Below are 12,508 nucleotides of genomic sequence, written 5' to 3'. Positions count from 1 at the left end.
GCTCTCTAGCTACCAGAAACCTGGTGTTCTATTTCCTTTCCTGTGTCGTCGCCACACCAAAGGATCTATCACTTACCCCATGTCAGTTGTACTCAGATCTCAAACCAAAGACAAGACCTATAGCCAGTTCTGAAATAAAGTAACTAAACATTTATTAACTAAGAAAAGAAATGAGAGAGACATTTACAAAGTTAAAACAGCAAACATACACACAAAAATGAATTGCAGTCTTAGATTTAAAATGGTAATATACACTTCTATAATAAGCAGCTCTATATGTCCTTTAGGGCTGACCCATGCCAAGCAGCATGAGGATCTCTTGCTTATGTTTAGGAATCTTTGCCCCTCAGAGTCCAGATAGCATAAAGAGACCAAGTTTCTCCTTGTCAGGGATTTTTTATCCCCCTTCACCCCAGAATAAAAGCTGATGGGATGAGTTCATAAGCAGGCCTCTCCTTCCTGGAGGCATCGAGGAATGCAATCAACAAGGTCTCTGTACTTTGGTGCTACACAATGCCTCATTTGCCTTCAATGGGCCATCTTGTTTGAAGGATGAGCACTTTACCTTAATTATTGCTGCTTTTCCTGTTTGGTGAGTTACACAATTAGAGGTTTACAATGCAACACTCAGTATAACTTTATACCATGGCATGCAGATATTAGAAGTAGATTAATACATGCAGCATCCTACAAGCATTCCTTTAAGTCTAAATACTAAACACATTCTTATGGCACTAAGGTCTATTTTAACTATGCTAGCCCACAGGTAAGCCAGACTGGTTTCCAGCTATGGATTTGTCGGTGTTCAGTGAGGCCCTGGGCCTTTGGCATGAGCTGGCACCTGGTCTGCCAGTGTCACGACTCCCATCATCAGATAACAGATTCTTGACCTTATGTTTCTGTCCAACATTTGCTCAGTCATCCTTCTAACATACATATCTAAGATTGTTGAATGGGTGGTTTATAAAAGCTGCTTTTACGTCCTCTGCTGTTACTTTCTCTTGATTTGCCTAATCTGTTTTTTGCCTTCAGCACTTTACTGTTTTCACCAAAATACCCAACAAATTCTTAATGGACAACTTTCATGGCTTTTACTCTGTGTTACAGCTTCCTTGATCTCCCTGCAGCTTTTAATGTCATTGGTCACTTCCTTCTCCTTGATGCCATGTCCTCTCTTGGGATTTGTGGTCAGTCTTGTCCTCTGTTTTTCCTCCTACCTTCCAACCACTTTTTCAGCATCTTCTTTGCTGAATTTCCCTCCCTGTCTGTCAGTGTCCCTCTGCACTACATCTTCGTTTCTTCCCTCTTCTCTCTTCACACCCTATATCCCTGGATGATTTCAATTGCTCACATAGATTCAGCATCCAGCTCTGTGCTCATGACACTCACAAATCTCTCCACATTTGACCTGGCTCCCTCAGTCCAGTCATGCATACCTAATAGTTTATCCAGCACAGCCTTTTGAACTATGACTAGCTCAAACTCACCATTGCTGAAACCAAGGTACTTTTCATCCCAAATCTTCTCCACTTCCACCTTACTCCATTGCTGTAAATAACACCACCATCCTCCCCATTACTCGAGCTGTACCGTGAAGATCATTTTTAATGTCTGTCCCTTCTCCCCACATACCCAGACTGTTCACAACCCTTGTCACTTTTTTCTCTACATGTGGAAAATCCAAACATTTCTGTTCTAATAGCTAACAGTCTTGTCCACCAGCTGGTCATTTCTCATTTTTATTACTTTTCCTTTTCTCTGGCCTTCTGCCCCCCCCCCTTTATTTCCCTTCAATCCATCCAAAATGCAGCTGCTAAAATTGTCTCCATCCTCCCTTCTAATATCTACCGAACATCAATGAGTATCCATAATTCCTCACCTAGTGTTAATACATACTTTTCACAATGCTATTAATCACCAGTGTGTCTTTAGCTTTCAGAAAAGACATCACTCTGTACACTCTTATAATACAGTAATGTATACAATCAGTTGATTCAATTGCTTATCACTCCAGGTTTAGATCCCTTGTCTTTATAGACCAGTAAACCTTTGAAATGCTTTACACCTCAAAGCAAAGATTATTTAAACTGTGAGGAGACTCCACATGGAGTCTGGTGGTGAAGGAAGCTGCATGCTCTTTCTTCCCCCACTTGTGTTTGCTGAAATGCAAATTGTTTTGTTTCTTGCCATTGCCTCCCCCTGCTGTCTTGATAGTCCTGTTTCTACTTGTATGTAAATATGCAGCTTTATTGTCTTTGCCTGAATACTGGGCTGGTCAGAGAATCAAATAAACAAATCTATCTTAGACAAAGGAAAGTGTAACAACTCCCCCAACCTACCTGGTTTACACACTCTTTGTCATAATTCCAGCATATATTCATAACTCTTAATACACATTACATACATACATCACACTAGAATATTAATGATCAATGAGTTATTGGTTTTCAAATGATACGTCAAAAGGCATATTTTGCACAGAGATCATTACAGCAGCTCGTAGGGTGTGAACACGGATGCTTATTGACACAGGCTTGCAATATTATAATTGTGTCATTTCATCATTAATAAACCATGATCTTTACATCACTTCTCTTTAAATTAAGTCTCTTCATTTAGGTGATGTATACCTAGGTATACAATGTGAACTCTGCTGCACCTAGTCTTACTCAGTCACCTCATTCAGGGCCACTCTATTACTTACCTTATACTGATCTCCATAACAGGCATCAGTTATTACAGTGGTGACTATTCTCTAGAGCAAGAATTCTCACCAAAGTCTGCCTGCAGTTGCCGTCTATCATCACATCTTTGATCCTTTCATGTTGAACAAGACCCAGTAGCAAGAGTCTAGCTTGTTTCAGAATCAGTCTTTCCTCTCGTATGCTACCTCAACCATTGGACCCGCTAGGCATGCTGCTTTTTAAACTGTGAAAATACCTCTTTGTTTAGCTCTCTATTGGCACTGTAGTGGTCTTTTGAAATGACAATGAAAGTTTAACTTACTTATAACAACACTTTTTAAAAACTTAAATGATTAATTTTTAATATTCCTCTTGCTATTTAGAAGAAAAATTGAGGCTCTACATGTCCTTCAGATATTAATGTAGATTTTTTTTTCACATGAGGCGTTGTGTGGAAAAAAAATGTATTGCCTGACACAGTGAATTAATGAGGCGGCCTTTAGTACTAGATCTTCATTTCTGGGGGTTGGTTCACATGCCAACTCTTTATTTAAGTGACTAATAATCATTATAAAGTTATAGTTGTAAAAGTGTAGTGATTAGAAAGTCCAGGCCTTCTCTGCCTAAATATCTTGTGGAGGGAGAAGGTTCATTATCTTTTCCCCTTCCTGTGCAATTTAAAGACTTCTTTCATGTAGAGCTTTAAATTTTCTTAGAAATCATCAACTGGTATTTCCAAAAGGTTGTGAACAGAATTAGATTGTTCTGATGAAACACAGAACATTTGCTTTAACTGTACTCCCTTTAGAGTTCTTGCAGGGGTCCCCACTGTAGGTGGTGTGCTCACTTCAGGTGTGCAGGCTCAGAATTTAGGAATAGTAATCTTCACTGGGGCTGTGTGCATACCCTGCCTACATCTTGTGTCTCCTGGACAAGCATATATGAAGGGCTCAGTCTCAACTGCCACTCATTTCCTTCTAGCTGCCACAGGAAATGAATAGGAACTCAGTGATATCCATTCTTTCCTCCATCAATCACCTTCCATCTACTCTTTTTTCTTTTAGAAGATGTAGCACTTAAAGACACAGCTGGTTGTGCTACCAAATGTACCATTATAAACCCATGTTCCCAGTTGCTTTATAACTGTCAAATTTCAACCATTTGGGTTGAAGTTTTCATGCTTTCTCTCTACCTTGTGCTATTTTTTTGGAAGCTAGAGAGAAACAGTTTTTTCAGAATTATTTTTTCCCAACCATTTTTTTTAAAGAACTTTAGCATCTCCGTGCTTTGGAGCAAGGATTTGAGATTTGATGAGGGGGATTAAATATGCCAAATCTATATGCATGACCAGGCTGACTGTGATCTCTAGATCACATTCCTGTCCAGAGTCAGGAAAAGACATCAGTATTCTTGATTTCCAGCATTCCTCTACTGTCTACCAAATAGCTGTCAATATTGTTCCACAGGATGTAATTTTTCTTAAAAATCTTGGAAATTTTCATACAAAAACTTAAAAAAATAATATTAAGGCTGCAAAATTAAGCACTCAGAAATTTAGGTTATTCACTAAACCTCCCAAAACACCATAAAAAAGATTCCTCCTGACCATTCTGCAACATCAGGAAAAGCCTGAGCAAAAAGAAAATTGGCCTTACAGCCTGTGGAAATCAACACTTTCAGATCTTGTCAAACCAAGTTTTGAATTGAAAGAGCTTCTTTTTACACATAAGTATGTTGGTATAATTAATGACACAGGAAAAATGATAATAGAATGGAGCGTTAGCAACTGGTACTTTTATAAAACTAGTTGTGTATGCCAAGAGCTTTTACAGGGACCGTATGGAGCCATAACATTGTCTTGAAAGGGAATAATTTCTGTTTAAATTGGTTCCCCAAGGTGGTAATTAGTTTGTGGGTGGTACACAAGTTTTGCCATGGGTTTTACTCCCCTCAAGAAAGAAGTGTTTGGGCTCTTAAACCAAGGAAAGGGAGATAAATGCCATGGAATTTGAACAATTCTCTTTTTACTAAGTTAGAAAACTTATAGAACACTATGTTTTTAGCTCTAGAGTGAAAAAAATTTCCTACAAAGCGGTGAGGAAAGGTAAAATGAAAAACAGACTTATTTTAGGTCACTTAGCCAATTATGCAGGGAGCATTGGCAGCGGGAGGATGGACCAATTGACCTAAATAAGTCTTCTTCTTTTTTTTTTTTTTTTTTCATTGCTGCCTGCCAAGAGTAAACAACCAACCTGAACTATACCATTCCTAAGCAGATTCACACTGATTTTGCTTGTATAAATCTTCGTGGAGGCCTGTAGTGGCAAATAATTTGTTAGTGGTTGACAATGGCCATATGAGATGAGTACATACTCCTTTTGCTGGCATGCGCGGCCACTAAAGGCCAGGGGAGTCCAAAGAAGTGGGTGGTGTTAGCTTAAGGAGGTGGGGGAGTAAGGGGAAGTCACTAAAGCAGTAGGAATGTGTTTATAGATTCCTACTGTATGGAACTTTGGTGGGAGTAAGCTACCCCCAAAGCAGAAATCCTGAGGGTAACATTGCCTGCTCTCTGCTGATGTGAATTCTCCTCAGCAACATGGAACTTATTGTTGCTTGGAGGTGTAATTTACACCACCTTGAAGCATTCTTTTTGTTTTTTTGGTATCTAGTCCCTACAGTCTAGGCTACTGTACACAAGTCGTTTAACATGCATTTTTATTGTATTTGTTCTTTGCTTATTATGCCTTCTCAACAGTTTGAAATACCATTTGTTCATCAGTGGATATGTCCTTTCCATTTTGGTAAAAACTTATTGCCCCTTTGTTTTCCCCTAGATAACATTTCTGTTTACTTCCTTGTTTGTGCAGTGTTGTCATCAGTGATTTTGGCATAACTCTAGAAATCAGATTAGTTACTTAACTTAACTCCCTCAATTAGTGACCGTTTGAATTTAAAAGAAAGTAAGTGGAAAATGTTCAGTAACATTAAAGGACAGTCAGAACATGTCACTAGCCCACTTTCACCCCCACTCATTTTTCACTAGAGAACTATGAATTGGTTAACAAAATGTTACTGGTTCAAAAAATTTTTTTTAACCAAATAGCTGAGCTGCTTTAAACTTTACAAAACTTCAAAATATTAAAAATTATGTAGTTTGAAATAATTTAAACGGTTTCATCCTTTAAATGTGAACTATGCAGGCTGTTACTCTATTTGTTTAAAACAACTGATTATAGAGGTTTTAAAAATGGCTACTCCATATGATCAGTATATACTTTTTTGTCTATCTCATTTGTGGCTCATGGTATCCTAGCTCAGGCATTTAACTGTAGTGGGAAGAGTTAAAAAGAACTGAACTATTGTTATGAATTGCCCATCTCCCAGAGCAATGCAGTCAAATTTCAGAGAGACCAGGTAGTTTTAACAATTTATTGAAAATTACAAGAGGATCTAAATATGTGATCCTAGGCTAGAATTACAGCAAGTAAGTAAAATCTCACTACTTGCTGGGTGATGCAGAGAGATATTCTGGCTGCAGCCAGATGAACCTTTTCCTCTGTCTAGAATCTATCACCACTCCACCACCAGAGAAGCTGTTAACACACACACATAGGCGAACTGCAGGCCAAATCCAGACCACCAGACACTTTTGAATGGACCCTGAAATCTTTTTATTTACTTATTATCATCATTATTATTGTTATTTTTTATTATTTTCTCTTGAGTCTGGACCTGGACCTTGACAAAAAATAGATACCTCTGCTCTAGGCTATGCATGTACCGAGACATGCTCACCATGGCTCCCCTTACTGTTGGAAAACGCGAAACACATACTAAAAAGATAAACACTAAAAACAAGAAGCGTAAAGGTGCCTCACCAGGGAACTCAGAAGCGTCTAAGGGTGCGGTCTGTATGGGGGCTCTCCAGTCCCCTAACACCATAAAAACTTTGATTCTGAAATTATTTGATTTTGCAAGTTTAATTTTCACCCTTACAGTTACTTATAGGGTTTTTTAGGTAATATGTTCATTTTCTTCTTTAAAAAAGCAGTTTTTAAAAAAAGGCTCTTCAAAATATATGAACCACTTATATAAGTCATTCTTCTGTATTACTAGAATAGTTTTTCTTTTTGTTTGTTTTAATGGTTTATAATTTGTTCTGCATGAATTGCTCTCTGAATTGAAATGCATATGCTCCTGTGTTTCAGGTTGGAGAATTTGTTTACCTGGTAGAGGGAACATGTGGCATACCTTTGCCTTCAGGCTTGCTTCCGATGGATAGTCCAAATGTTCTGCGCATTAGCAGTACTTTAAAAGGTAGAGTAAATGAAAGGAGGAAAAAATGATTTGGGAAAACATCATCCTTTATAATGCATTGAGCTCTCTGGCACTTAGGGGAAGGAAAATAAATACAGTACGAAAGATGAGCCATTTTACAATGGAACGAGCCTTAAAAAGACATTGCAAAACAAACATAATCTAAAATTATTCCTTTAGTCATATGGTTTAGATTTTTTTTTTTTTGCTTCCCAGACCTTTTTCAAATTAGAGACGGCTTGCAAGCCCCTCCTAACCTGGTATGTCTCTGCAAGTAAACTAGAATAAATTTTCAGCTTGGCCATATCAATATTTTTCTATGGCTACTTTCCAAGATGCCTCAATCTTGTAGTACTGCAGCAGTAGTTTGACACTACTTGAACCAGTACAAGCATCTCTTGATTGTCTTTGAACTTTCCTAGATATGAAATATTGGTGCTTTGTATACACATTTATGATGTCCTGATGTGTAATCTGCAACCTGTATTTCTTGGAGCACAATGAACTACCGTAGAGCCAAAATGTCTCAGCATGTCTCAGAAATATCTCAATCAAAGAAATATGTAAGGCTCCTACTTTGAGTTCCTTATGGCTTCTCTACATGGTGTATTGTTGTGTATCAGCTGCAGTGCAAATTCTAGTGTGCGCCAATGGGTCTCTCACTAACTGGCCTGTGAGGACCCTGTTGGTATGCACTAAAAGTTCCCTAGGGCATGTTAACATAGTCAAACAATACTATGTCAGCTAGCACTAGGGAACTTTAGTGAGCACCAGCAGGGTCTTCATGGACAGTTAGTTTAATGACATGCTGGTGTACACTGGAATTTACACTTCAGCTGTTGCGCACTCGTACACCGTCTAGACAAGTCCTTACCTACATTTATACAGCATTACTTCCTTGATATTTCATTACACCCTTAATTTAGCTTCTGGATCTAAAGGTGACTTCTGGAGAGCAATCCTGCAACTTTGTTCAATTAGTATTGTCCAAATCCACCTCCTTCAGGAGTTGTTTCTGCTTGTTAAGGGGCTGGGAATCTATGGTGGCAATAGTCAGAAAGGGAAAGGTATTTACCTAGAATCTGTAATTCTTTAAGTAATTGTCTCTATAGCTCTTCGTTCACTGAATATAGATCCACACAGCAAATTATCTGAAGCAATGACAGTTATTTGGGAAGTGACCTTTCTTTCATGGGTTGTGATTCAGACACACTCTTGTATGGCCATTTAATGAGGTCTGAACAGCTCAGTCAGTACGGGACTATTTCTCATGTGGATAATGTGCCTCCAAGAGACTCTGGGAGACAGGACACCTTTAAATGCAATACAATCAAAGAGAAATATAGCATTTATTACATCAGTTTAGGAAAGATGAAATGTAACCATCTGTATTTAACCATCTCTAAACCATTGTTTTGAGCCCATCTCTCTTTAAAATACATAGTTTTTTAAACCTACTCAATTTTTTGTGAGGAAAAATCAGCAGTTTGGGCTGTAAACTCCTGAGATGATGCCCTCTAATTATAGTGAGGAGTATATTTCTCTGCTGCTTTTAGAAGTGTGTTAATCATCACCCGCTCCTTGTTCTACAATGCATACAGCCGTAGGTAATTCAAGACCTCTTCACACTCTATGAACTTGATGGTTTACATGAGCTATGAAGAGACCTTCTTTCCTTTGGGCAAGTTATCTAAAGAATTTGCTCTTTCACTCACTATCTCTAAATAATGCCAGTCAGATTCGTTACTATATAAAAATTGAAACCAAAGGGGAAAAATAAGGGGAAAGTCATGTCAGACGCTACAGTGTCAATGATTGTGTTCCTATTAGGTACCTTTTAAAAGATTTAGCACTTTGTAGCCCCTCAAACTGAACCATCTGTAGCCAGGGAGTGCTGAGTTTCAGAATGATGTTGTCATTATGATAGCAGTAAAGTACAACATTTATAGTGAGCTCTAGGCTTTTACTGGTATTTTCTACCCAGTGCCAGTTCCTGCCATGTTAATAACTTGAGTTATTCAATTCAGAATGATGCATTTGAAGAGTTTATGCCTCAGCCATTTTAAACCACATCAGGCTGAAACTTGAAGTACAGATTCACAGGTGGCATGCAAATGCTAAAACACTTTAAGCTGTGCACTCTAATGTGTGACTCTGTGATATGCATTTCTGTGAGACTACAAGACTTTCCTCCATTCTTCTTCTCAGACGCTCAATTCCTCCTGTTGCTTGTCTCTTTCATTCCTCTCAATAAGATTATTGACCATGCGTTATCAAAACACCCTGCTGTCTGGGTTAAGTATTCCATCAGGAGCTGTTCCTGCCTCTGCTGTTCATTGTGGTGATGGAACTTAGGTGAAGCCGGAACAGCAGTGAAGAGGCACATGTCAACCATAAAACCTACTCTTCTATGGGGCCTCGAGCCAACCAGCACAGCCCATGAGTGGTCTTGTGTATAAAACCTGGAACGGGATGCTAGAGATCTGGGTTCCATTCCCAGCTCTCGCACAGATTTCCTCTGTGATCTTGGACAAGTTATTTAATCTCGCTGTGTCTCACTTTCTCTGTCAAATGAGGATAAAACTCCCTTTCTGGTTGTCTTACCCCAAAGGATTTACAATCTAACTAGGTAAGGGGATTGTCCCTTACTATGTGTTTGTACTGTGCTACCACAGAAAGGCCCCAATTTTAGCTGGGGACTTTGGGTGCCAGGGTAATATAAATAGATGTATTACTGTACTCTCCAAAATGTCTTCCCACTATAGATATGTTCGACAGGAGGTAGAGAGGGAGGGGTGTGTGTGTGTGTGTGTGTGTGTGAGAGAGAGAGAGAGAGAGATGAAGTGATCTCAGTAACTAACAGACAGCTGTGGAATTCACCTTCAGAAGATGTTGAAACCACCACAAATTTTACTCCCTTCATATCAGAATCCTCTCACTTTGACCTAGCCTTCCTATCAGAACAACACTTACGAACAAATGGGAGGAGTGTGATCAGAACAATACTGATTGGGGAAGACAGGTAGAAAGATATATATATATATTCACTGTGGTTTACTTTACAATTTGTAAGGACCTCTGACACCCCAGTGACAAGAGAAGTATGAAAGCTTCAGTAGATTGTTGATAATTATTCCTCCCATAAATTTAATTAGCTGAAAAGAAAATTAGTTAAAATATACCTTTTTGTTGATTATGAATAGGACCTTTCCATTTGGATTTCAGTCTGTGTTTTCAGTCCTTCTTCCTGATTGTAAGTTATAATTAGTCTAAAACTCAAAATATTATAGCAAAGCTTACATTGTTACATTAAACTCTGAAGGAATTGAATTTAATATTTTTGCTTGTGTTCTGGGCTACTGAATAAAAAAGGCATACAGTTGTAATAGCAGCTGACAAATGGCTTTGTTTATTGCAGGTCGCAGTGCAGTACAGCCAGTTCTGTGCTTGAAATGCAGTCTCACCGATACTCTTGAAGAAAAGCTGAAGATCCCGTTGATTAATGAAGCTAGGGAGAAGGCTCTGGCCATTGCAGCACAGCAGCAGATGTCAGCTCTCGAACACAAGCGAAGAAAGGTCACAGGAACACTGGAGAGCAGCAGTGTTCGAGTTGCAGTTGCAGCCTTAGGGCTGTCCAGAATTGAGGTAAAAAACACAGTAAATCTAGCAGAATATTACATAGCTTCTTTTTATTTCTGAGACTGGGTTTGTTAAATTTCAGAAAGTACCATTAAATACATACGTGACTGTAAAAGTTTTCATACTCCATGTAACAGATCTAATTATTGGTATCCTCCTTTCTGTGAATTTGTAATGGTTTCCTTTTCTTTGCTCCATTACCATGAGCTACTGTTTAACCATAAGCGTATTCAAACAGGATTCATAAGAAACAAGGAACATATGCTAAGCAGGTAGTACAGATATGCTGTCAAGAGACTCTGTGACCTCCTTGCACCCTAAATGTTACTAAATTGCATTTATCCATTAATAACAGACATGCACAGTGTGTTTGTCACATTTGTATACTGATATCTTAGCAAGAACATCATAGCATTTTTGAAAAAGTAAAATCTTATAAGCAGTGAAGTGTCGTTTAGATCTTCTAGTTTTATTGTGGAAGACTCAAGGAGTTCAATCCTACTTAGCTTAACAAAGAGAAGGCTAAGGGATGACTTGATTACAGTCTGTAAGTACCTACACAGGGAACTAATATTGATAATGGGCTCTTCAGTTTAACAGAAAAAGGTATAACAGGATCCAATGGTGGAAAGCTGAAGCTAGACAAATTAATACTGGAACTAAGGCATAAATTTGTAACAGTGAGAGCAATTAACCGTTGGAACAATTTAACAAGGGCTGTGGTGGATTCTCCATCACTGACAATGTGCAAATCAAGACTGGATGTTTTTCTAAAAGATTTGCTCTAGGCAGGGCCGGCTCCAGGGTTTTTGCCGCCCCAAGCGGCGCCAAAAAAAAAGGCTGCGATCGCGATCTGCGGCGACAATTCGGCGGGAGGTCCTTCGCTCCGAGCAGGAGTGAGGGACCGTCCGCTGAATTGCCGCGGAACAGCTGGACGTGCCGCCCCTCTCCGGAGTGGCCGCCCTAAGCACCTGCTTGGTAAGCTGGTGCCTGGAGCCCGCCCTGGCTCTAGGAATTATTTCAGGGAAGCTCTGTGGCCTGTGTTATACAGGAGGTTAGACTAGATGATCACAATGGTCCCTTCTGGTCTTGGAATCTATCAATCTATTATTTAGAGACATTTCATCAGAAATTTGATCATTTCTATTGCAGTAGTGTTACTAAACTTGTAAAGACCTAGAGTATATGTTATGTTAATTTTTTTAAAAGTGAAATTTTAGTGTGTGAGTAAATCCAGAATATCCGCAATATCACTGAACATACAAGCACATTTCCTTTATAAAAATAAAATGTAACTGTATATCAATCGTGATCCAGGCCCTGGGCTGCATATTTTAGCTCCCTTGGGATCTTGGAGCCATCTGACCATCAGGTAGATCCCTGGGCAGCTCTCTGTTATGCCAGCCTTGTAGCCATACCTGGTTTTCAACTGGATGTGTCCCCAATGCTCTGTGGTAGAGGGTAGTACAGAGGTTGCTAAAGCAGCCTTCTGCCACTAGAGGATTCCCCTATACAAGGGAAATCCTCTATTTAGCAGTTAAATTGGCTGTAACATTCCTTTATGCTGCCAGAACTGTGCAAAGCAGTCTTAATGGGGCTGAAGAGCCTGCCTTTTACGTAATATCTAATTCAATAGGTTAAACATTGGTATGGGAATTGTGGTCTGCTCCCCTGTGTTTGAGAGCATTAAGGTACAGTATACAGTAGTGGAAATAGTCTTATGAACAATAACTGTGGTTACTGAAAGAAAAAGAAGTGAGAAAAATACCGTATAATAGTAAAGAAAATGAAGCTGTTATGCTGGTGTGTGTGTGTGTGTGTGTGTGTGTGTGTGTGTGTGTGTGTGTGTGTGTGTGTGTGTGTGTGTG

At 39.1% G+C, this 12,508-nt stretch overlaps 1 protein-coding gene across 1 annotated transcript in view; it reads left to right on the top strand.

Moving 5' to 3' along the window:
* LOC112104196 (cilia- and flagella-associated protein 47) overlaps positions 1-12,508 on the top strand; it is a 698,279-nt gene that overhangs the window by 277,717 nt on the left and 408,054 nt on the right. The window contains exons 43-44 of the mRNA XM_029910741.1: positions 6,893-7,001; positions 10,420-10,646. Coding sequence (XP_029766601.1) covers positions 6,893-7,001; positions 10,420-10,646 — 336 coding nt within the window. The remainder of the gene's footprint in view (positions 1-6,892; positions 7,002-10,419; positions 10,647-12,508) is intronic.

This window comes from Terrapene carolina, unplaced genomic scaffold (assembly GCF_002925995.2).
Source record: "Terrapene carolina triunguis isolate 2854851 unplaced genomic scaffold, T_m_triunguis-2.0 Scaffold22, whole genome shotgun sequence".
NCBI classification, from domain to species: Eukaryota; Metazoa; Chordata; order Testudines; family Emydidae; genus Terrapene; species Terrapene triunguis.
This window is presented reverse-complemented; position numbering and strand designations above follow the sequence as displayed.